Raw genomic sequence first — 25,055 nt, forward strand, 5'->3', positions numbered from 1 at the left:
GGTCGACTTATAGGCAAGTATATAGGGTATTTCATTCCATCTACAAGATGTGTATCTTGCCTTCCTGCCTGTACAGGAGCCGGCAAGGCAGCTAATGACTGAGAACACAGATGATAAACAAAGTTACATTATGAAACTGTTGAAATCAACCCCTCTCCCAAACTTGCATCATAACACAATTTTAAAAGCGTTAAAAAAACAGTGAAAATGTTTACAAAACAATTAAAGTCCATACAAAACGTTAAAACGAGTTGGGAGGGAGGGATATTTGAGGAAGTGCCAATTGAAACCGAAAAGAAGAAGAAGAAGAGTTTGGATTTATATCCCCCCTTTCTCTCCTGCAGGAGACTCAAAGGAGCTTACAATCTCCTTGCCCTTCCCCCCTCACAACAAACACCCTGTGAGGTAGGTGGGGCTGAGAGAGCTCCGAAGAACTGTGACTAGCCCAAGGTCACCCAGCTGGCGTGTGTGGGAGTGTACAGGCTAATCTGAATTCCCCAGATAAGCCTCCACAGCTCAGGCGGCAGAGCTGGGAATCAAACCCGGTTCCTCCAGATTAGATACAAACTCTTAACCTCCTACGCCACTGCTGCTCCTATCTTGGTGGAAGATGGCAAAAGTCTCCCAGGAGACAGTTCCAGATCTTTGGGGCCACGACCAAGAAGCCCCTGTCTCGGGTCGCCACCTGCCTAATCTCAAAAAGAGGGGCCTACATTGTATGTATAAATATAAATAACCTGTGTAAAGAAGCCATCGACCACACCAGCAAGCAGAGATGTAAAACCACTGACTGAATGTCGAAACCAATATGAAAAGGAAACCAGAGAGCGGGCGCTTAGCTCATCCTTAGACCAACAATTCACACAATATCTCAGCACCACGGTAATGTCTGCTGCCGATGCTTGCGTGGAAGACAGGCCAGGTTTCAAATCTGTCCTGGAGCCACGGATCAATTAAAGTTGTCAACACAGAGGCTTCCCCTTCTCAAAGATCCCACTGAGGATTTCCGGGGCCTGCTGGGCGCTTCCGGCAAACGTCGTGGCAGCCGCGTCTCTCTCCGCCTGCAGAACCCGGTGCATTTTTTAATACTTAATTGCATCATTGTGGTTGGATTTCTAAGGAGATTCCCTCCTCCCAAAGACACATTCCAAAAACCAGTGCCAATTGAAGACCCAGTTCATAATTACTCCCAAACAGTCCCCTTTCTTCTAGAAATAAATTGGAGGGGGGAAATACACCAAATGACATAGGAGCGTGGTGGTGACGTCACGGAGACTGTCCAATAGTCCCCTGTGATGGTCATGCAAGCACATTCTAGAGTGCCGGGGCTTGAAGAAAGGGAGCTGAGTTTTCCCAAGGACAAAACATAATGGTTTGAGAAGGGACTTCTATTCTGGGTTTTTGGCCTGGCCGGGGCCCCTTCCGCACATGCCAAATAATGCACTTTCGATCCACTAGGGTTGGGGGTCACCACAACATGAGGAACTGTATCAAAGGGTCAAGGCATTAGGAAGGTTGAGAACCACTGGTTTAGATGCTGATGAGAAGGGAGGTGTTTTTTCCTCTGCTTCCTTACAATACTGTGAAGTGTGTCTACTTCCCTGGGCTTTCCCCAGCTTTTCTATGATCTTCCCAAACTCTTTCTCTCGCCTTTCATCCTTGGAGCCTGGAGCGTTGCGCATGCGTCTCTGTTCCAGTTTAGCCACACAACAGTCCTGTGAAGTAGGCCATGCTTAAAAAAGAATATAGTTGGTTGCTCAGTCATGGCGAACCAGGGTTTGAAGGTGGGTTTCTTCAACCCTGGCTAGATTTTCTAATCATGACAGAACACTAGTTTACTCTTCCTTTGCTACACTGACATAGTTGGGGCGCGGGGGGGGGGGGGGCGACAAATCTAAACTGGCTACGCACACTTATTTAGGAGTAAATGCCATTGAACTCGGTACTAATTACTTCCAAGCCAATATGAAAAAGATTTCCTTGTAAGAGGCTTCTGAATTAAGAGTGGAGGCACACTTCACTATTCAATCGTGCGAAAGCGAAAATGACTTTCCTCTCTCAGCGGAGCCCTCCCGCTGTGTCTCTACCAGAGTTGCTGATCTGGGGCTGTTTCCTGGCTGGAAGGGGACAAAGGAAAAGAAGGGGAGAAAGGCACAGTAGGTTTTTTCCCCTCTTCCTAAACTCTATATTGGTGAGGCCCACTTCTGTTTTTTGACATGGAAAAGGGGAAACCTGGAGTGGTAGTTCATGCAGAGTTGCAAAAGGCAACCTCTTCTGAAGACAGATAACATTAGTGGAAGACAAGCCAGAAGGGACACAAGGTTGCCAGCACTGAAAACAGAAAAAAAATTAAACTCTTTTTCCTAAAGCAGGTATTTGGGACAGATAGTGGGATAGTTTAACGAAGACATTTCTGTATACATGGGGAGTCTTGCTAAGTGGGTAGAGTTCTTTTCCCTGTGCATGGATAGCTTTCCTTATTGACGAAAGGGGCCAATCTAGTATACTATTTGATATAGCAAGATATGTGTTTCTGTGTGCATTTCCAGGGCACCCGGCCAACCCAATTCCATTTGCCACGTGCTTATATTTATTGTAACAATGCCCTCGAGCAAACGGCTTCACAACTCTGAGCATTAAATATCATCCGCGCCTTATTCCAAGTAGGCCTCAACCTGCTATGAATTTTATCCGGCGCCGGGCTCTCGGAATTATTGTCCATCAGCAAAAGTTTGCTGTTGTTGCTAGAATAGCCATTTGGCCGGAGCTGGCGAATAGACTCCCAACCCCAAGCTGTGATTTTTACAAACTCACATTTTATTATTAGAAAGAGGCTCAGTTCACAGAGAGGCCAAGTTGATAGACAAGGGAGTGCTGCCATCTGTTGGCGCCATCCTGCTCCTGCAATCGATAGCCAGATGGTTGGCTGGCGTGATACCGCTATAGTCCTATCAGATGGTACAGTCCCTCCAGACTTCATTGGTGATACGAATAAAAATTCTGTGAATCAATAGGTGAAATTCACCCCTCTTGACATTTCTGTTTTCTTCACCTTGGTCACAAGGGAAGGTGAAAAATGGAAAATATTCATTTTCTTGGGAATACATGCACAAGGGTGGATTAGGAAGGAAAGAAGGACGAGAGAGAGAGAGAGAGAGAGAGAGAGAAAAGAAAGAAAGACCCCTTCCACACATGCAGAATAATGCACTTTCAATCCACTTTCAGTGCACTTTGCAGCTGGATTTTACTGTGCAGAATAGCAAAATCCACATGCAAACAATTGTGAAAGTGGATTGAAAGTATATTATTCTGCATGTGCGGAAGGGGCCAAAGAGGGTTCCTGAGACATCTGTTTTCATCCTAGTGATCAAGGGGGAAAGTCATTTTTCCGGGAAGAGTTGGTGAGAGAGATACGACCCTCCGTACATTTTTATTCTACACTAGGGATGGTGCTCCCAGTGGGATCTACCCTCTCCCTGGCCCTGCTCCAAATGTGTGCAAGAATCATCTTCCAGAAATTCAGGAGGAGATATTCTTAAAGGATAACTGATAACAGACACGGGTCGAACATCTTCTTTTCCACCCAACCCCACACTTTTGCTCCTGCAAACCAATCATAGATGTTTTAATAGATGGGTGGGACTGCAATTCATTTGACCGCACACAGTTGTAAACTTGTAATTCAACCAATAAATAAAATAAAAACACTTAGCCCCAAAAGGGGAGGGGCCCTAAGGTTGATCACTGTGATACTTTAATGATCAGTATTAGATAACTGGGGAAAGAAACATATTTGAGCTCCATGCATAGCTTGAGATGGAAAACTCACCAGCAAAATCTAAGCAGGGAATGGGAGAGCAAGCAGCAATGAATGGGTGACATCTAGTGGCAGCACGTTCCAAATGCAAGCCAGGCTTTCCGGGGTGGTTGGTTCTGTAAAAAATATTCAGTGGCCCTGAGGGTTTGCGGGATGGTGGGATTTGAGGAAGCCTCGTTGTGGGAGGGGTTGGGGGAAAATGGGAACGGGGTTGAGTGCAGGGTGGCCATCTTCCAGGCGGGAGATCTCCTGGAATTACGACCGATCTCGACGTTACGGAGAAAAAGGTGACTTTGAAGGGTGGCCTTCGAGGCCTGTATCCAGAGGTGGGATCCAGCAGGTTCTCACCAGTTCCCGAGAGTGGGTTACTAATTATCTGTGTGTGCCGAGAGGGGGGTTACTAATTGGGTCTGCTTTTCCGTTAGAAATTCCATTAGGTCCAAAAATCATGAAGTCCTGTTGTTTCCTATGTGGCTGGTTAGCGAAGGTAGAAAACGGGATAATTCTCCCTGTTGGGCTGTTTTAAAAACATGTTTTAGAAATATGGTAAAGTTCCCTGTTTAAGGAAAGTCGCCTTCTTTTGATGTCTAGAAACAAAATTAAGTATTTGAAAGTATTAAGTATTTGACAGGCAGTCAATTGGAGGAGAAGTAGTTGTTTCTGTTGGCAGTAGGACTTGCTAGAATGAGTTTAAATTATGGACAGAAAGATACCAGCTGGAAATTAGGAACTTTTTTTTACAGTAAGAGTTTTTTTACAGTAACAGAGAAATTATTAATGCCCCGCCCCCAGAATGCCCGGCCACGCCCCCATCGTGCCCCGCCCAGCCCCATTGGCGCTACGCCACTGTTTGAATCCCACCACCAGGGGAACCTGTTACTAAAAATTTTGGATCCCACCACTGCCTGTATCCTACTGAGGTCTCTCCCCACCCCAAAGCTCACCTTTCCCAAGGTCCACCCCCCCCCCCAATATTCAAGAATTTCCCCCACCCAGAGTTAGCAACGTCACCTTGATGCTTTGTATAGGGCCTTGGGCGAGAAGACTTTATTATAGGGCCCACAATGATTTTTAAAAACCCAGCTAGGATTTGGACAGGAACGGTGTGGCCCTGTATGAGTCACTGGTAAGGCCAGCACAGAAACAACGCAGGGTGATCCAAGACTGGATCTTCCCAGCGGTTTGAAACTGTTCATGGCTGCTGCCCAGGATCTGGATTTGAATCCAAGCCGCACAGCCAAGAGTGGGGAGGAAGAGAAGGAGGGCTTCCACCCCCTGCTTCATGCACACTGCAATCCCTCTCTTTCAGCCTACCTTACAGGGTTGTTGTTGCTATAAAATGGGGTAGCAAGAACAATGCACACCGTCCTGGCCTCTTCAAATGATAAATATGACCATGATGGAGAAAGGGAATAGGACTGGTTAGGACTGGCAGGCAGTGCCTGGAAAATGACTGGAGAGAAAAATTAAATAGAAAAATTAAATAGAAAAATAAGGCCTTGTCTCCTTAAAGGAAGGTCTTATCATAGAGTTCCTGATGATTCCTAGAACTACCCAGAAGTGACTTAGGGTAGTTCTAGGAATTGTTGGAAACTCTATGATAAAACCAGAAGTTCTTACTATAGAATGGGACCTGGCCACACAAGGTCCCCCGGCCCCACTAGGCCATCCCTGGTGGCAGTTGATTGCGCTAATTATTATCTTATTTTTACTGCATTTGTTTTCTATTACTTTTACCACATTCGGTTTCTAATGTTTATCGTCCGGTTTTTGCAGGCTGTTTTGTTTGCGGCATGTCACGAGTTGGCGATCCGTCTCGAGTCTCGGTGAGACAGGCGGACGATGAATAAAGTCAACCAATAAAAAAGTAAAACGAATCTCACGGCGCTCGCACGGCGCTTCGCCCCACCTTGGTCTGTTGACCTGTTCTGTGGAGGGTTGCCTGAGGTCCCAGGAGGCGCATGTGAACATCTCTGAACATCTCCGAGCATCACTCTTGCTCCCCACCCCCTGACGTGATAAATGACGTCTCCAATCCAGATGCGGTCCAAGAGGCCGCCGTCTGCAGATTTGTGGAGTGTCCGCCAGGAGAGAGGCAAGGAAAGCTATTTCCCAAATAATGAATCTTAAGAAGAACATTAAAGTTGTAAAACTCCTCTTCATTATTTCTCTTTAAGGTTATTTATTAACCCGGAATTGCCGGCCTCATATTTCTCTTTTATTTGCAGTCTCCCCCGGGCTAAAGTGCTAGATATTTATCTTCCAGGTTAGCATTCTTTTTATAGTGTTCCCGGGGTTATATACTGCCCTTAATTTTATTAGTTGGTGTTGTATATTAAATTATGCTAAATAAAAACGTGCTGCCACGGGAAAGACTATTTTCCTTCCTCCAAGCCAGGATCGAACCCTCGCATCTTTCAATGACCCACGATCAAGCTGAGTTGTCTGATATTTGGGGGTGTGTGTTTAACTTTGCAGGGGAAACCTGCCACGAAAGGAATGATTCATTATTCCTGGGGCCAAATCCTGGAGAGAACTGGGCGTCTTTGTTCACAGCGGGTTGCCGAAAACGCCACGTAAATTCCAGATCCTTCTGCAAAGCATGCTAAATGAAGATGAGAACAGCAGAAAAGTCATAGCTGCTATTTTATAATATTTGCAGGGTTGCCAAAGTCCAGGTAGTGCCAGAGAAACTTCTGGAAATACAGCTGAGCACCAGGTGGAACAGAGAACTTTTCCTGGAGAAAGTGTTTACTTGGGGGGGGGGGGGCATTAGACCCCGCTGAGTTCCCTCCCCGGCCTCCTCTCTCAGTTCTCAAAAAATTTCCCAACCCAGAACTGACAATCCTAATTATTGGGCGGGGGGGTCGGGGGGTCAATCCAGCCAGGTTCACAGATTTGCTTTTGGGGAGAGGTGATAAAATGGACCTCCAAGTGAAGAAGAAGGTTGAATTTATATCCCACCTTTCTCTCCTGTAAGGAGACTCAAGGTGGCCTACAAGCTCCTTTCCCTTCCTCTCCCCACAACAGACACATTGTCAGGTAGGTGGGGCTGAGAGAGTCCTGAGAGAATTGTGACTAGCCCAAGTTCACCCTGCAGGAATGTAGGCGTGCGGAAACACATCTGGTTCACCAGATAAGCCGCCACAGCTCAAGTGGTAGAGTGGGGAATCAAACCTGGTTCCTCCAGATTAGAGTTCACCTGCTCTCTGAACTCTCTCAACCCTACCTACCTCACAAGGTGTCTGTCATGGGGAGAGGAAGGGAAAGGAACTTGTAAGCCACCTGGAGTCTCCTTACAGGAGAGAAAGGTGAGGTATAAATCCAAACTCCTCCTCCTCCTCCTCCTCCTCCTCCTCCTCCTCCTCCTCCTCTTCTTCTTCTTCTTCTTCTTCTTCTTCTTCTTCTTCTTCTTCTTCTTCTTCTTCTCCTCCTCCTCCTCCTCCTCCTCCTCCTCCTCCTTCTTCTCCTTCTCCTTCTCCTTCTCCTTCTCCTTCTCCTTCTCCTTCTCCTTCTTCTTCTCCCCCCGGCCCCATTTCAGGCTCAGAACTGCTTCAGCACCCAAAGTCCCCTCCCAGTTTGGTCAGTGTAGATGAAGGCATGACTCAGCAGCACCCAGAAGTCATGCGTCAGCCGTGTGCTGTTTTTGCCGAGTTCACAACAGACAGCCGGTTGAGTCACTGCACGCCTCGGGCGTCTGCCCGGACTTATTTCCAGAGCTGTGATTCCTGGAACTGAGCGCATAACATCCCTTCCTGCCCTTTGCATAGGAAAACAGGTCAGTCTTTTCAGGACAGACTCAAGGGAGAGATATCTGAGTGTTCGAAACAGCAGCTTTCAAAAGCCGCTGGAGGGACCCTATTTTTCTCCCCAAGCAGGCTTACATCCTTCGCTTCTCCTCCATTTTATCCTACCCAACGTCTTCCCTGGCTGAGCGGGGATTCGAACCCAGGTTTCCCAGACAAAGTTGGAGAATATGCTACAATTGTTAAATGAACAAATCATGCAAAAACAGACGGTCAAAACAAGCGTTTGATGAGAAATTGGAACTGTGTTTCTTATTTGAGGCTGAATCGATTATGTAAGACTAATACTAACACTAATTAATAATGCTAATGCTAATACTAATCAATAAGAATACTAATTTGTTAATGATTAAGACGCAAGAAACAGCTTATTATTGCTGTTTTAGAAGCAACGGTCAGAAGGTAACAAATCTTAAAACTAAGTAATGTTCTTTCTGTATGATATTAGGGTTGTAACTTTGAGATCAAGTGAGTTAGAAGTCAATACATATGCAATTTTTTGTCATTCCAGGATAACTCCAGGAGTCACCTGGATATTGGCAACCCGTTAAGGACTAGAAACTTGTAAATGTGGGGATGAAGAGTGGAAAAGAGGGACCTCAGCAGGATAGAATGTCCCAGAACCCAGGGGAACTGATTTCTATAGGCTGGAGATCAATTGTGATTCTGGGGAGATCTCCAGGACTCCCCTGGAAGTTGGCTACCTCGGGGGCCAGCCACTTGTTTCTGGCCTGTGAGCTCCTCCCCCCCCCCCAGCATCTGACTTAGCACAACTGGGGCAGTCACATGACCTGGCAGAGGTGATTCAGCAGATTGAAAGGGGAGGAAGCGGATTGGTCGGGCGTGTCATGATGTCATCGCAGGCTCATTCAGACCACAGAATCTGGGGAAGGTGACTCAGCAACTGAGATTCAGGTTATTTAAAGCTTCCTCGTAAGGCCGGTCAAAGCAGACCAGCCACAGACGTTGAAGGGAGGTGAGTTAATACATTGGGAGTGCTTTTTTAAAAAAAAAATTGTGACTTTTTAATGGTTGAATTTCTGTTTCCAGCTGCATCATGGGAAGGGCAGCCTAGAAATCAAATCATAAATCAATTTTTTTAAAAAAAATATGATTCTTTTTGCTTTCCTCTGGGCATTGAGCAGAAGAATTGGGGAGGGGGGCAGCTGGGGTTTCCTGCCTTGTATCAGGGGCTGGACTAGATGACCTTTGGTATCATTTCCAGCTCTGTGTTTCTTTCTTTTTTTTAACCTTCTGCTCTTCCGGTTTCTCCGCTGCCGGTGTTTATCCTAGAGGTATGTTGTATTTGTAGTGTGTGTAGTGTGGAAATCTGCATGTTGTTAAAGGCTTTCTCAGCCGGAATCACTAGGTCAGTGGTGGCGAACATTTGGCACTCCAGATGTTATGGACTACAGTTCCCATCAGCCCCTGCCAGCATGGCCAATTCGCCATGCTGGCAGGGGCTGATGGGAATTGTAGTCCATGACATATGGAGTGCCAAAGGTTTGCCACCACTGCACTAGGTTGTTGTGGGTTTGCCGGGTTGTATGGCGGTGTTCCAGTAGTATTTTCCCTTGAAGATGCCAGCCACAGATGCAGGCGAAACATCAGGAGAAAATGCTACTGGAACATGGCCATACAACCCAGAAAACCCACAACACCCTAATATTAATCTGTAATAATAGCAAGGGACCAGGATGGATTCCTTGTTTGTGGTTGTTGCTATTTCTAAGACAGCCGCTCTTCCTGAGTGCTTAATATTAAAAGACACAGCATATATTCTTGTTTGCCCCCTTCTCATTTTTTAAAAAGGGATGGTTTCAATAACTGGGTCATTATGGGATGCACCTTCTAGCATTCCTAGTTCACTTTCCCGCTGCTTCCTCTCGTGCCACTGCTGGTATTGCTCGCAAGCTTTCTGGATACACAAAATCCCAGTGGAAAATAATCATTCCCGTGAGGGCCTCTGTTTAGCGTAAAGAGTTGAAAACATTTTCTCTCGTCTCTCTCCCTCCCCCTGGGAGCTCTTCGTTGTGATGGAAGACTAACCGGGCTGAATCGCACAATTCATGTCTGAGATTTGTCTCAGAGCAGGGCTTGTAAGTAATTCGTCTCTTCTAGGGTGTGTTGTCTCTCTTGCAAGCACACTGTTGCATCTTAGACTTCTTCCTTTCCTGTCTTTTCCTCTCCATCCCATAGTGAGCGGTCGATTCAAACTCGAGAAGCTTGCCTCTCTTTCCCTCTTCACCTGTTGCTGTGTGTCAGGCTATGTACGCCGATAGGCCGTTAGATAACATTAGGGTGCCTTCCGCACGTGCAGAATAAATGTACTTTCAATCCACTTTCAATGCACTTTGCAGCTGTGCGGAATAGCCAAATCCACTTGCAAACAGTTGTGAAATGTTTAATTTGGTGAAGAGAAGGTTAAGAAGGGACATGATAGCCATGTTTAGATATTTGAACGGAGGTCATGTTGGGGAGGGAGCAAGTTTGTTTTCTGCGGCTCCAGAGACTAGGGCCAGGAGTCATGGGTTCAAGGTGAAGGAACAGAGATTCCACCTAAACATTAGGAAGAACTTCCTGACAGTCAGGGCTGTTCGACAGTGGAATGCTCTACCTCGGAGGGTGGTGGAGTCTCCTCCTTTGGAGGTTTTTAAAGAGAGACTGGGTGGCCATCTGTCAGAAGTGCTTTGATTGTGCGTTCTGGCATGGCAGGGGGTTGGACTTGATGGCCCTTGGGAGTCTCTTCCAACTCTATGATTCTTCTATGATTCGAAGCTTGACATTTTCCGTCTGTTTCTTCAGGTGCTGGAGTTTGGGGCTTTAGAAGGGACATTCCCTGCTCTGCTCTTCCGCGGGAAGCCAAGGAGATTCAACCCACTCTGGGTGACCCTGAACTCTTGAGGAGCAAGTTGTGTTTTTTTGGATCATGGAATTCCCAGACTTGGGGAAACTCTGCAGCGAGAGAACATGCAAACAACTGGGTAAGAAGAACGCACGGCAAAGGAGCTGATCGGTATAGCAGGGTTTAGATATTTTTCTCCTCTACCCTTTATAGCAGCAGCGGTGTAGTGGTTAAGAGCAGGTGTACTCTGATCTGGAGAACCGGGTTTGATTCCCCACTCTGCCACTTGAGCCGTGGAAGCTTATCTGGTGAACCAGATTAGCTTGTACACTCCAACACATGCCAGCTGGGTGACCTTGGGCTAGTCACAGCTCTTCGGAGATCTCTCAGCCCCACCTACCTCACAGGGTATTTGTTGGGGGGGGGGGGAAGGGGAAGGAGTTTGTAAGCCCCTTTGAGTCTCCATGTGGTGGCTGGCGATACCCTGATGTTACAACTTATCTCTAGGGAACAGAGTTCCTTAGAGAAAATGGCCACTTTGGAAGGCGGAGTTATACCCCATTGAAGCCCCTCCCCAAACTCCATTTTCTTGAGGCTCAGCTATAAAATCTCCAGGTATTTTCCAGCCTTAGGGGATGAAGAAGAAGAGTTTGGATTTATGCCCTGCTTTTCTCAACTATATGGAGCCCCAAAGAGACTTACAACACCTTTTCCTCTCCCCACAATAGGCACCTTATCAGGTAGGTGGGGCTGAGAGAGTTCAGAGAGAGTTCAGAGAGCCCAAGGTCCCCCAGCCGGCTTCATGTGTAGGAGTGGGGAAACAAATCCGGTTGACCAGATAAGGGTCATCTACTCATGTGGAAGAGCGGGGAATAAAACCCAGATCAGGATCCACCCACTGTTAAGCAATATGCCAGGTTGCCCGCCCAAGTACCTAAGCGGAGTGGGGATTCGAACCCAAATCTCCCAGTTCCTAGTTCGACACTGTGTGCCACACTGGCCTCATGGGAACTTGGAACCGTGAGTGTGGCTTCCAGTCAATTTTTCCGCCGCAGGGAATCCGCTTGAATTCTTGTTCGTTCTGCTTTTGCAATGCTTTCTTTCCCTGCAGATTTCTTACCACTGAAATGTGACGCGTGCGAGGAGATTTTCTGCAAAGACCACGTTGCGTACAACAGCCACAGATGTTCTTCTGCCTACAAGAAGGTAGTTCGACCCTAAGAAAAGGGCTGGACTTTCCTATGGATAAGAGAAATTGTTGCATAATAAAATGATAGTCCGTGTCAGTATCTGATTTGTGGGGTCAACAGCATTCTGCTCAAAACTATGGAACAGTCCGCACAGCATAAATACAACGTCTTTAGGATGTTCAAAAAAGACCAGTTTGGGCATTTTGTGTTCCCACAGTGCAGGGGGACACAAGTGTTCAATGTATTGTCGAAGGCTTTCACAGCCGGAATCACTGGGGTGCTGTGTGGTTTCCGGGTTGTATGGCTGTGTTCTGGCAGCATTCTCTCCTGACGTTTTGCCTGCATCTGTGGCTGGCAACTTCCTACCATCAGATCCTCTGAAGATGCCAGCCACAGATGCAGGCGAAACGTCAGGAGAGAATGCTGCTAGAACATGGCCATGCAGCCCGGAAACCACACAGCACCCCAACACAAGTGTTGTCAGCCAAACCTGATCTTTTCTCCCGCCTATAGCATGGTGTTCACCATTTCGTGTGCTGTAGGAGAATCTCTGTGGAGATTCCCCACAGAGGTTTACTTCAGCCAGTGGTTTCCTGAATGGAAGAGTTTGTATTGCAGCGTTTTGTTTCCTGTTTGGCACACCCCCACGTTTCTATGTGCCTGTTTTGATTGTATTTACAGTTTGCACATATGGTGTGCACACACTTTATTTTAAATTGCTTTGAATGTTTTCATGTTTGCTGTCCGGAGGATTCTTGATCAAATAAAGGCTCCGAAAGGCGGGCTTCTGACACTGTTATTTTCCTAGGATATACAAGTCCCCGTTTGTCCTCTCTGTAACGCTCCCGTACCAGTCAAGAAGGGAGAAATGGCTGATGTTGTGGTCGGCGCTCATATGGACAGAGGCTGTCGACCGGATTCCGCCCCAAAGAAGGAAAAGGTAAAGGAGCAGCAGTGACGTAGTGGATAAGAGCAGGTGCAATCTAATCTGGAGGAACCGGGTTTGATTCCCAGCTCTGCCGCCTGAGCTGTGGAGGCTTATCTGGGGAATTCAGATTAGCCTGCGCACTCCCACACACGCCAGCTGGGTGACCTTGGGCTAGTCACAGCTTTTCGGAGCTCTCTCAGTCCCACCTACCTCACAGGGTGTTTGTTGTGAGCGGGGAAGGGCAAGGAGATTGTAAGCCCCTTTGAGTCTCCTGCAGGAGAGAAAGGGGGGATATAAAGCCAAACTACTACTTCTACTCCTCTTCTTCATCTTCTTCATCTTTTTCTTCTTCTTCTTCTTCTTCTGCATTATTGTTGTTGTTATTATTGTTGTTGTTGTTATTGTTATTGTTGTTATTATTACTATTACTATTACTATTACTATTACTATTACTATTACTATTATTATTATTATTATTATTATTATTATTATTATTATTATTATTATTATTATTATTATTATTATTATTAAAGAAATATCTTCAGAAATGCCGGGGCTGGATGCAAGTTGAAAACTAGGGTGTGTCCTTCTGTGGGTAGAGTTGCCAACACCAGATGTGGAAAGTCCTGTAGATTCAAGGAGTGGAAACTGGGGAAGGGAACATTTAGATAGGAGAAGCATCATAGCAGGACATAAAACCATAGACTCCACCCTCCAAAGGAACCATTTTCTCCAGGGGATCTGATGCCTCTCATGTGGAGACCAGTTCTAATTTCTGCGAGATCTCCAGGCCCTGCCTAGTGGTTAGTAACCTTATCTGTAGGCGACTTTTGAATGAAGCCTTGCTTGGTATTCTATTACGCTTCAACATTCCAACTGAGGAACTTTTCTTTGGGACACCACGCGTTGGAAGAAGATGCCGTTTTTCTCGGTTGTCCTGAAATCCCTGTGCGACCAGCACCAAACACATGCTTGTCGAAACTCATGCCCCAAAATTATTTGGGACCCCCAACAGAGAACTGTGCTCTTCTGAGTTATGAACACGGCCATACAACCCGGAAAACCCACAACACCCTAGTTTTATTTTTTTGTTTCCTGACATTTAGATTTTCACAAACCGATGCTTCAGATCCGGCTGCAAAAAGAAAGAGATGATCAAGCTGGTTTGTGACCAGTGTGGCCAGAATTTCTGCCTCCGGCATCGGCACCCGCTGGATCATCAGTGCCCGGGGCAACACCAGAACATCTCAAAAGCAGGGTAAGGACGCCCGCCATCTCTGCTGGCTGAAGCCACTGCCTGTGGAGGTTATCTGACTGGCTTTGGGGGAGTTTTGGAGCAGTCTAACCCTGCAGTGTTGCAGTGATCTGGAACTATAATCCCCGTGCCCTTTTCTGGATGCAACCTTGCTTCCACAGTACAGTTTCATTCTCATTCAATCAACTCCGTAAGGCCCCTTCCGCACATGCAGAATAATGCACTTTCAATCCACATTCAGTCCACTTTGCAGCTGGATTTCTCTGTGCAGAATAGCAAAACCCACCTGCAAACAATTGTGAAAGTGGATTGAAAGTGCATTCTTCTGCATGTATGGAAGGAGTCTAAAAGACACATTGGATATTGTTGGCTCAATTGGATATTGTTGGATATTGTTGGCAGCAGTGGCATAGGAGATTAAAAGCTCATGTATCTAATCTGGAGGAACCGGGTTTGATTCCCAGCTCTGCCACCTGAGCTGTGGAGGCTTATCTGGGGAATTCAGATTAGCCTGTACACTCCCACACTCCCACACACGCCAGCTGGGTGACCTTGGGCTAGTCACAGCTTTTCGGAGCTCTCTCAGCCCCACCCACCTCACAGGGCGGAGACCGCGGATACGGAGAAATTTCCAAGTTGCGTCGAATGCCCAAGAATTGCAAATTCTAGCTAACTCCAGGCAGCACTGACTGACTTACGAAAGGGGGAAGGAGATCATTTGTCTTACATGGTGCAAATTTTCCCTTCAGGCAAACCTCCGTTTGTCTAGTGCAGTGAGAGTCCACAGTGGCTGGGAACCAGCATTCTTTACACAAACGTAGAAGCCGCACCGCTGGCTGGGGGCCTCAGGAAGCTAAGTTTGCCTCTTCCGTTACAGATGTGCCGCTCAAATGAGGCTGCTGGAATCCAGCCCGACGTCTTTGAACCACCTGCTTCCACATAACAGGTAAATGGATAGTCCAGGTTTTCCAAATATTAATGCGTGCTGAGTGCGTATGTCTGTTTGGGCTCTGAGGCGCCACTCAAACATATCGGTCTCCAAACTCTAGAAAGCAAAGGAGTGGCATATCGACAGAAAATGGAGCTCGGGTCAAGAACTGAGTTTTCTGTCCCCCTCCCTGGGCGGCCTCTGGGGTGAGGAGAGGGGCTGGAGGCTGGCAAAGGCCAGGAGCCCGTGGGACCCACCTTCCCAACTTGTTCTGCTGCCCGGGGCCGCCACCCAGAAGGCGATGGATGGGGCAGTGGTGGGTTGGTCCAGTAGCGTCCTCGCTATCCACAGGCCCTTCTTTCCCTGGGCAGCTCTGGTCACGTGGGACCCAGGGGAAGGAGGAGGGGTGTGGGGGCGATTTTCCGCCCCCCCATGTCTAAATGGGTGCCACCTGGGGACATTTGCCTCTGAAGCAAAGCAACCACAAAACGCAATTTGTAAAGTTTTGTTTTATTTTAGCTTATTTTAGAAAGTATTTCTCATTGCATGAATGAACATAATACCTTGGATCCGCATTGTCTTATGGGGCAGCCTTGTTTGTCACGTCTGTAAAATGGGGCTATTTATACCCTGGACCTCTGGTGGAAATGGCGCTTCGTTCTAGTTGAGCCTACGAGTGCTCCCAGGCTACACATGGCTGATAGGGGCTATTTTGCTGGCAGCAAAGCCAGTTTTTCTTAGCTGCCTCTCTCGATACTGGGACCTGTAGAGGTCTGGATTTTGACCCACCAGTTCTGAAAAAATCTAGACTCAACAGCGCGAGTGAGCCCTTGAGCTCTTGGAAATGGCCTCCCCCTTATCTTTGTTTTTCCCCAGGTCACTCTTTCTTTCGTTTTCTTTTTTATCTGATGCTTATTGTTGTAATATGTTTTATCCTTTACATTCTATCCTTTTATTTCATCTACCTTATGCCTACCTAGGACTGAAATAAAGATTTGATTGCTCGACATACTGTGTTGCCAGGTTTCGTGTAACAGCTCTTAAAGTGTGTTGCAGGAAGTTGTCTGCTATAAAACAGGCTTTATGAATACTACGGTTGTCTTCTTAGATTTTATTGTGATCTGATAGTTATTGTTTTTATCTGCCTATTTCATTGTTCCCTTATGCCTCATTTCCTTTTAATATTTATGCTCTTATCCGATCCTTTTTTTTGTGTGTTCTCAATTTTCTTTTCCAGTAGGTTCTTTATATATTTAATTGTAGGATTCTATCTACCCTATGCTGGTCTATGGCCATAATAAAGATGTATGGATTGATCAGCGCAAGTCTGTTATGAATTACACAGTGGAATATCCCATCAACAACACAATAGACCTTGGCTTGCAGAATTTTGAAAACAAACCAAGATCTAGACTGGAGCTGCAACCAAGCTTACATGCAACGTGGAAATTATATACAGTATATACCGGCGTATAAGACGACTGGGTGTATAAGACGACCCCCCCACTTTTCCAGTTAAAATATAGAGTACCACCTGCTCATTACCACCCACTCAGTACCTGGCGTATAAGACGACCCCAGACTTTACAGATGATTTCCCAGGGTTCAAAAGTAGTCTTATACGCCAGTATATACAGTATATGGAAAACATCCCCATAAAAGGAAACTGCTTAGAAAACTTTTAACCCTCTGACTGCCAGTGTTTAAGCACGTGTGTTTAACTTCCGTCACTGGCTATCACTTGCAGCTGACGACCCCAAATTCTTCTTTTTCAGGGGCAGACCCAAGTGCTGACGAAAAACTGGAGCCAGAACGATCTCAATTCCACGCTGTGAATCCTTCAGTCTTTGAATCTGTGAACTCTTCTTTTTCTCCTGTTCTGAATAAGTTTCGATCTTAACCTTTCTAATAAATGCAACCTTTCCAAGTGTCCTCTGGAATTCCCTGCTGGTGGTCAAAAAGCCATTGAGATAAACCCTGTAGGATCCAGATTAGTTTGCAGGAAAATGCTCTTGCCATGCTGTGGGGTGGGGGTAAGGCCCCAAATAAAATCCAATGTGTGGGCTCATGCAAGAGGCCCAAATATAGTTTGTTCTCCCTTTTTTTCTTAATTGTCTTCCCCCACCCCCAAGTTAAAATCTAGCCACAACTGGTAGCTGTGAATTCTTCAGGATTTGTTGCGCGTTAGAATTAGGCAAAAGTAAATAGTGGTAGTCCGTTAGGCATAGTGATAAGTGGATGTTTAGAAATCACAGTAGCACAATAAATGCACTGTGCATTTTATATCGAGGCTTGTGTTTTAGCGGGATATATCTTTGTGTTTTGGAATTATTTAGGACCGTGGTGGTGAACCTTTGGCACTCCAGATGTTATGGACTACAATTCCCATCAGCCCCTGCCATAGGGGGGGGGGGGTGGGGGGGGGGGGGGGTGGGGGGGGGGGGGGGTGGGGGGGGGGGGGGGTGGGGGGGGGGGGGGGTGGGGGGGGGGGGGGGTGGGGGGGGGGGGGGGTGGGGGGGGGGGGGGGTGGGGGGGGGGGGGGGTGGGGGGGGGGGGGGGTGGGGGGGGGGGGGGGTGGGGGGGGGGGGGGGTGGGGGGGGGGGGGGGTGGGGGGGGGGGGGGGTGGGGGGGGGGGGGGGTGGGGGGGGGGGGGGGTGGGGGGGGGGGGGGGTGGGGGGGGGGGGGGGTGGGGGGGGGGGGGGGTGGGGGGGGGGGGGGGTGGGGGGGGGGGGGGGTGGGGGGGGGGGGGGGTGGGGGGGGGGGGGGGTGGGGGGGGGGGGGGGTGGGGGGGGGGGGGGGTGGGGGGGGGGGGGGGTGGGGGGGGGGGGGGGTGGGGGGGGGGGGGGGTGGGGGGGGGGGGGGGTGGGGGGGGGGGGGGGTGGGGGGGGGGGGGGGTGGGGGGGGGGGGGGGTGGGGGGGGGGGGGGGTGGGGGGGGGGGGGGGTGGGGGGGGGGGGGGGTGGGGGGGGGGGGGGGTGGGGGGGGGGGGGGGTGGGGGGGGGGGGGGGTGGGGGGGGGGGGGGGTGGGGGGGGGGGGGGGTGGGGGGGGGGGGGGGTGGGGGGGGGGGGGGGTGGGGGGGGGGGGGGGTGGGGGGGGGGGGGGGTGGGGGGGGGGGGGGGTGGGGGGGGGGGGGGGTGGGGGGGGGGGGGGGTGGGGGGGGGGGGGGGTGGGGGGGGGGGGGGGTGGGGGGGGGGGGGGGTGGGGGGGGGGGGGGGTGGGGGGGGGGGGGGGTGGGGGGGGGGGGGGGTGGGGGGGGGGGGGGGTGGGGGGGGGGGGGGGTGGGGGGGGGGGGGGGTGGGGGGGGGGGGGGGTGGGGGGGGGGGGGGGTGGGGGGGGGGGGGGGTGGGGGGGGGGGGGGGTGGGGGGGGGGGGGGGTGGGGGGGGGGGGGGGTGGGGGGGGGGGGGGGTGGGGGGGGGGGGGGGTGGGGGGGGGGGGGGGTGGGGGGGGGGGGGGGTGGGGGGGGGGGGGGGTGGGGGGGGGGGGGGGTGGGGGGGGGGGGGGGTGGGGGGGGGGGGGGGTGGGGGGGGGGGGGGGTGGGGGGGGGGGGGGGTGGGGGGGGGGGGGGGTGGGGGGGGGGGGGGGTGGGGGGGGGGGGGGGTGGGGGGGGGGGGGGGTGGGGGGGGGGGGGGGTGGGGGGGGGGGGGGGTGGGGGGGGGGGGGGGTGGGGGGGGGGGGGGGTGGGGGGGGGGGGGGGTGGGGGGGGGGGGGGGTGGGGGGGGGGGGGGGTGGGGGGGGGGGGGGGTGGGGGGGGGGGGGGGTGGGGGGGGGGGGGGGTGGGGGGGGGGGGGGGTGGGGGGGGGGGGGGGTGGGGGGGGGGGGGGGTGGGGGGGGGGGGGGGTGGGGGGGGGGGGGGGTGGGGGGGGGGGGGGGTGGGGGGGGGGGGGGGTGGGGGGGGGGGGGGGTGGGGGGGGGGGGGGGTGGGGGGGGGGGGGGGTGGGGGGGGGGGGGGGTGGGGGGGGGGGGGGGTGGGGGGGGGGGGGGGTGGGGGGGGGGGGGGGTGGGGGGGGGGGGGGGTGGGGGGGGGGGGGGGTGGGGGGGGGGGGGGGTGGGGGGGGGGGGGGGTGGGGGGGGGGGGGGGTGGGGGGGGGGGGGGGTGGGGGGGGGGGGGGGTGGGGGGGGGGGGGGGTGGGGGGGGGGGGGGGTGGGGGGGGGGGGGGGTGGGGGGGGGGGGGGGTGGGGGGGGGGGGGGGTGGGGGGGGGGGGGGGTGGGGGGGGGGGGGGGTGGGGGGGGGGGGGGGTGGGGGGGGGGGGGGGTGGGGGGGGGGGGGGGTGGGGGGGGGGGGGGGTGGGGGGGGGGGGGGGTGGGGGGGGGGGGGGGTGGGGGGGGGGGGGGGTGGGGGGGGGGGGGGGTGGGGGGGGGGGGGGGTGGGGGGGGGGGGGGGTGGGGGGGGGGGGGGGTGGGGGGGGGGGGGGGTGGGGGGGGGGGGGGGTGGGGGGGGGGGGGGGTGGGGGGGGGGGGGGGTGGGGGGGGGGGGGGGTGGGGGGGGGGGGGGGTGGGGGGGGGGGGGGGTGGGGGGGGGGGGGGGTGGGGGGGGGGGGGGGTGGGGGGGGGGGGGGGTGGGGGGGGGGGGGGGTGGGGGGGGGGGGGGGTGGGGGGGGGGGGGGGTGGGGGGGGGGGGGGGTGGGGGGGGGGGGGGGTGGGGGGGGGGGGGGGTGGGGGGGGGGGGGGGTGGGGGGGGGGGGGGGTGGGGGGGGGGGGGGGTGGGGGGGGGGGGGGGTGGGGGGGGGGGGGGGTGGGGGGGGGGGGGGGTGGGGGGGGGGGGGGGTGGGGGGGGGGGGGGGTGGGGGGGGGGGGGGGTGGGGGGGGGGGGGGGTGGGGGGGGGGGGGGGTGGGGGGGGGGGGGGGTGGGGGGGGGGGGGGGTGGGGGGGGGGGGGGGTGGGGGGGGGGGGGGGTGGGGGGGGGGGGGGGTGGGGGGGGGGGGGGGTGGGGGGGGGGGGGGGTGGGGGGGGGGGGGGGTGGGGGGGGGGGGGGGTGGGGGGGGGGGGGGGTGGGGGGGGGGGGGGGTGGGGGGGGGGGGGGGTGGGGGGGGGGGGGGGTGGGGGGGGGGGGGGGTGGGGGGGGGGGGGGGTGGGGGGGGGGGGGGGTGGGGGGGGGGGGGGGTGGGGGGGGGGGGGGGTGGGGGGGGGGGGGGGTGGGGGGGGGGGGGGGTGGGGGGGGGGGGGGGTGGGGGGGGGGGGGGGTGGGGGGGGGGGGGGGTGGGGGGGGGGGGGGGTGGGGGGGGGGGGGGGTGGGGGGGGGGGGGGGTGGGGGGGGGGGGGGGTGGGGGGGGGGGGGGGTGGGGGGGGGGGGGGGTGGGGGGGGGGGGGGGTGGGGGGGGGGGGGGGTGGGGGGGGGGGGGGGTGGGGGGGGGGGGGGGTGGGGGGGGGGGGGGGTGGGGGGGGGGGGGGGTGGGGGGGGGGGGGGGTGGGGGGGGGGGGGGGTGGGGGGGGGGGGGGGTGGGGGGGGGGGGGGGTGGGGGGGGGGGGGGGTGGGGGGGGGGGGGGGTGGGGGGGGGGGGGGGTGGGGGGGGGGGGGGGTGGGGGGGGGGGGGGGTGGGGGGGGGGGGGGGTGGGGGGGGGGGGGGGTGGGGGGGGGGGGGGGTGGGGGGGGGGGGGGGTGGGGGGGGGGGGGGGTGGGGGGGGGGGGGGGTGGGGGGGGGGGGGGGTGGGGGGGGGGGGGGGTGGGGGGGGGGGGGGGTGGGGGGGGGGGGGGGTGGGGGGGGGGGGGGGTGGGGGGGGGGGGGGGTGGGGGGGGGGGGGGGTGGGGGGGGGGGGGGGTGGGGGGGGGGGGGGGTGGGGGGGGGGGGGGGTGGGGGGGGGGGGGGGTGGGGGGGGGGGGGGGTGGGGGGGGGGGGGGGTGGGGGGGGGGGGGGGTGGGGGGGGGGGGGGGTGGGGGGGGGGGGGGGTGGGGGGGGGGGGGGGTGGGGGGGGGGGGGGGTGGGGGGGGGGGGGGGTGGGGGGGGGGGGGGGTGGGGGGGGGGGGGGGTGGGGGGGGGGGGGGGTGGGGGGGGGGGGGGGTGGGGGGGGGGGGGGGTGGGGGGGGGGGGGGGTGGGGGGGGGGGGGGGTGGGGGGGGGGGGGGGTGGGGGGGGGGGGGGGTGGGGGGGGGGGGGGGTGGGGGGGGGGGGGGGTGGGGGGGGGGGGGGGTGGGGGGGGGGGGGGGTGGGGGGGGGGGGGGGTGGGGGGGGGGGGGGGTGGGGGGGGGGGGGGGTGGGGGGGGGGGGGGGTGGGGGGGGGGGGGGGTGGGGGGGGGGGGGGGTGGGGGGGGGGGGGGGTGGGGGGGGGGGGGGGTGGGGGGGGGGGGGGGTGGGGGGGGGGGGGGGTGGGGGGGGGGGGGGGTGGGGGGGGGGGGGGGTGGGGGGGGGGGGGGGTGGGGGGGGGGGGGGGTGGGGGGGGGGGGGGGTGGGGGGGGGGGGGGGTGGGGGGGGGGGGGGGTGGGGGGGGGGGGGGGTGGGGGGGGGGGGGGGTGGGGGGGGGGGGGGGTGGGGGGGGGGGGGGGTGGGGGGGGGGGGGGGTGGGGGGGGGGGGGGGTGGGGGGGGGGGGGGGTGGGGGGGGGGGGGGGTGGGGGGGGGGGGGGGTGGGGGGGGGGGGGGGTGGGGGGGGGGGGGGGTGGGGGGGGGGGGGGGTGGGGGGGGGGGGGGGTGGGGGGGGGGGGGGGTGGGGGGGGGGGGGGGTGGGGGGGGGGGGGGGTGGGGGGGGGGGGGGGTGGGGGGGGGGGGGGGTGGGGGGGGGGGGGGGTGGGGGGGGGGGGGGGTGGGGGGGGGGGGGGGTGGGGGGGGGGGGGGGTGGGGGGGGGGGGGGGTGGGGGGGGGGGGGGGTGGGGGGGGGGGGGGGTGGGGGGGGGGGGGGGTGGGGGGGGGGGGGGGTGGGGGGGGGGGGGGGTGGGGGGGGGGGGGGGTGGGGGGGGGGGGGGGTGGGGGGGGGGGGGGGTGGGGGGGGGGGGGGGTGGGGGGGGGGGGGGGTGGGGGGGGGGGGGGGTGGGGGGGGGGGGGGGTGGGGGGGGGGGGGGGTGGGGGGGGGGGGGGGTGGGGGGGGGGGGGGGTGGGGGGGGGGGGGGGTGGGGGGGGGGGGGGGTGGGGGGGGGGGGGGGTGGGGGGGGGGGGGGGTGGGGGGGGGGGGGGGTGGGGGGGGGGGGGGGTGGGGGGGGGGGGGGGTGGGGGGGGGGGGGGGTGGGGGGGGGGGGGGGTGGGGGGGGGGGGGGGTGGGGGGGGGGGGGGGTGGGGGGGGGGGGGGGTGGGGGGGGGGGGGGGTGGGGGGGGGGGGGGGTGGGGGGGGGGGGGGGTGGGGGGGGGGGGGGGTGGGGGGGGGGGGGGGTGGGGGGGGGGGGGGGTGGGGGGGGGGGGGGGTGGGGGGGGGGGGGGGTGGGGGGGGGGGGGGGTGGGGGGGGGGGGGGGTGGGGGGGGGGGGGGGTGGGGGGGGGGGGGGGTGGGGGGGGGGGGGGGTGGGGGGGGGGGGGGGTGGGGGGGGGGGGGGGTGGGGGGGGGGGGGGGTGGGGGGGGGGGGGGGTGGGGGGGGGGGGGGGTGGGGGGGGGGGGGGGTGGGGGGGGGGGGGGGTGGGGGGGGGGGGGGGTGGGGGGGGGGGGGGGTGGGGGGGGGGGGGGGTGGGGGGGGGGGGGGGTGGGGGGGGGGGGGGGTGGGGGGGGGGGGGGGTGGGGGGGGGGGGGGGTGGGGGGGGGGGGGGGTGGGGGGGGGGGGGGGTGGGGGGGGGGGGGGGTGGGGGGGGGGGGGGGTGGGGGGGGGGGGGGGTGGGGGGGGGGGGGGGTGGGGGGGGGGGGGGGTGGGGGGGGGGGGGGGTGGGGGGGGGGGGGGGTGGGGGGGGGGGGGGGTGGGGGGGGGGGGGGGTGGGGGGGGGGGGGGGTGGGGGGGGGGGGGGGTGGGGGGGGGGGGGGGTGGGGGGGGGGGGGGGTGGGGGGGGGGGGGGGTGGGGGGGGGGGGGGGTGGGGGGGGGGGGGGGTGGGGGGGGGGGGGGGTGGGGGGGGGGGGGGGTGGGGGGGGGGGGGGGTGGGGGGGGGGGGGGGTGGGGGGGGGGGGGGGTGGGGGGGGGGGGGGGTGGGGGGGGGGGGGGGTGGGGGGGGGGGGGGGTGGGGGGGGGGGGGGGTGGGGGGGGGGGGGGGTGGGGGGGGGGGGGGGTGGGGGGGGGGGGGGGTGGGGGGGGGGGGGGGTGGGGGGGGGGGGGGGTGGGGGGGGGGGGGGGTGGGGGGGGGGGGGGGTGGGGGGGGGGGGGGGTGGGGGGGGGGGGGGGTGGGGGGGGGGGGGGGTGGGGGGGGGGGGGGGTGGGGGGGGGGGGGGGTGGGGGGGGGGGGGGGTGGGGGGGGGGGGGGGTGGGGGGGGGGGGGGGTGGGGGGGGGGGGGGGTGGGGGGGGGGGGGGGTGGGGGGGGGGGGGGGTGGGGGGGGGGGGGGGTGGGGGGGGGGGGGGGTGGGGGGGGGGGGGGGTGGGGGGGGGGGGGGGTGGGGGGGGGGGGGGGTGGGGGGGGGGGGGGGTGGGGGGGGGGGGGGGTGGGGGGGGGGGGGGGTGGGGGGGGGGGGGGGTGGGGGGGGGGGGGGGTGGGGGGGGGGGGGGGTGGGGGGGGGGGGGGGTGGGGGGGGGGGGGGGTGGGGGGGGGGGGGGGTGGGGGGGGGGGGGGGTGGGGGGGGGGGGGGGTGGGGGGGGGGGGGGGTGGGGGGGGGGGGGGGTGGGGGGGGGGGGGGGTGGGGGGGGGGGGGGGTGGGGGGGGGGGGGGGTGGGGGGGGGGGGGGGTGGGGGGGGGGGGGGGTGGGGGGGGGGGGGGGTGGGGGGGGGGGGGGGTGGGGGGGGGGGGGGGTGGGGGGGGGGGGGGGTGGGGGGGGGGGGGGGTGGGGGGGGGGGGGGGTGGGGGGGGGGGGGGGTGGGGGGGGGGGGGGGTGGGGGGGGGGGGGGGTGGGGGGGGGGGGGGGTGGGGGGGGGGGGGGGTGGGGGGGGGGGGGGGTGGGGGGGGGGGGGGGTGGGGGGGGGGGGGGGTGGGGGGGGGGGGGGGTGGGGGGGGGGGGGGGTGGGGGGGGGGGGGGGTGGGGGGGGGGGGGGGTGGGGGGGGGGGGGGGTGGGGGGGGGGGGGGGTGGGGGGGGGGGGGGGTGGGGGGGGGGGGGGGTGGGGGGGGGGGGGGGTGGGGGGGGGGGGGGGTGGGGGGGGGGGGGGGTGGGGGGGGGGGGGGGTGGGGGGGGGGGGGGGTGGGGGGGGGGGGGGGTGGGGGGGGGGGGGGGTGGGGGGGGGGGGGGGTGGGGGGGGGGGGGGGTGGGGGGGGGGGGGGGTGGGGGGGGGGGGGGGTGGGGGGGGGGGGGGGTGGGGGGGGGGGGGGGTGGGGGGGGGGGGGGGTGGGGGGGGGGGGGGGTGGGGGGGGGGGGGGGTGGGGGGGGGGGGGGGTGGGGGGGGGGGGGGGTGGGGGGGGGGGGGGGTGGGGGGGGGGGGGGGTGGGGGGGGGGGGGGGTGGGGGGGGGGGGGGGTGGGGGGGGGGGGGGGTGGGGGGGGGGGGGGGTGGGGGGGGGGGGGGGTGGGGGGGGGGGGGGGTGGGGGGGGGGGGGGGTGGGGGGGGGGGGGGGTGGGGGGGGGGGGGGGTGGGGGGGGGGGGGGGTGGGGGGGGGGGGGGGTGGGGGGGGGGGGGGGTGGGGGGGGGGGGGGGTGGGGGGGGGGGGGGGTGGGGGGGGGGGGGGGTGGGGGGGGGGGGGGGTGGGGGGGGGGGGGGGTGGGGGGGGGGGGGGGTGGGGGGGGGGGGGGGTGGGGGGGGGGGGGGGTGGGGGGGGGGGGGGGTGGGGGGGGGGGGGGGTGGGGGGGGGGGGGGGTGGGGGGGGGGGGGGGTGGGGGGGGGGGGGGGTGGGGGGGGGGGGGGGTGGGGGGGGGGGGGGGTGGGGGGGGGGGGGGGTGGGGGGGGGGGGGGGTGGGGGGGGGGGGGGGTGGGGGGGGGGGGGGGTGGGGGGGGGGGGGGGTGGGGGGGGGGGGGGGTGGGGGGGGGGGGGGGTGGGGGGGGGGGGGGGTGGGGGGGGGGGGGGGTGGGGGGGGGGGGGGGTGGGGGGGGGGGGGGGTGGGGGGGGGGGGGGGTGGGGGGGGGGGGGGGTGGGGGGGGGGGGGGGTGGGGGGGGGGGGGGGTGGGGGGGGGGGGGGGTGGGGGGGGGGGGGGGTGGGGGGGGGGGGGGGTGGGGGGGGGGGGGGGTGGGGGGGGGGGGGGGTGGGGGGGGGGGGGGGTGGGGGGGGGGGGGGGTGGGGGGGGGGGGGGGTGGGGGGGGGGGGGGGTGGGGGGGGGGGGGGGTGGGGGGGGGGGGGGGTGGGGGGGGGGGGGGGTGGGGGGGGGGGGGG

General features: G+C 61.3%; 1 protein-coding gene across 2 annotated transcripts; it reads left to right on the top strand.

Annotated features, from left to right (window-relative positions):
- Positions 1-8,317: 8,317 nt before the first annotated feature.
- On the top strand, positions 8,318-16,701 carry ZFAND2A (zinc finger AN1-type containing 2A). 2 transcript variants are annotated; one of them, XM_048494454.1, is made up of 8 exons: positions 8,574-8,599; positions 9,488-9,722; positions 10,429-10,607; positions 11,580-11,674; positions 12,467-12,598; positions 13,693-13,844; positions 14,719-14,787; positions 16,545-16,701. In XM_048494454.1, exons 3-8 carry the CDS (start codon positions 10,553-10,555, stop codon positions 16,561-16,563), a joined length of 522 nt encoding a protein of 173 aa, XP_048350411.1. In that variant the 5' UTR covers positions 8,574-8,599; positions 9,488-9,722; positions 10,429-10,552; the 3' UTR covers positions 16,564-16,701. The 2 variants fall into 2 exon arrangements, with proteins under 2 accessions (XP_048350410.1, XP_048350411.1); XM_048494453.1 differs by lacking the exon at positions 9,488-9,722 and having other exon boundaries at positions 8,318-8,599.
- The last annotated feature ends 8,354 nt before the right edge of the window (positions 16,702-25,055 follow it).

The sequence above is a fragment of the Sphaerodactylus townsendi genome, linkage group LG04 (genome assembly GCF_021028975.2).
Source record: "Sphaerodactylus townsendi isolate TG3544 linkage group LG04, MPM_Stown_v2.3, whole genome shotgun sequence".
Classification (NCBI taxonomy): domain Eukaryota; kingdom Metazoa; phylum Chordata; class Lepidosauria; order Squamata; family Sphaerodactylidae; genus Sphaerodactylus; species Sphaerodactylus townsendi.

What these genes read in the sequence shown, in the direction of transcription:
- ZFAND2A (XM_048494453.1), top strand. Translation starts at nt 10,553, where the DNA reads ATGGAATTCCCAGACTTGGGGAAACTCTGCAGCGAGAGAACATGCAAA. An exon ending in GTTCTTCTGCCTACAAGAAG is followed by an intron (nt 11,675 to 12,466) that starts GTAGTTCGACCC and finishes TTATTTTCCTAG; the next exon opens with GATATACAAGTCCCCGTTTG. An exon ending in CCGCCCCAAAGAAGGAAAAG is followed by an intron (nt 12,599 to 13,692) that starts GTAAAGGAGCAG and finishes CCTGACATTTAG; the next exon opens with ATTTTCACAAACCGATGCTT.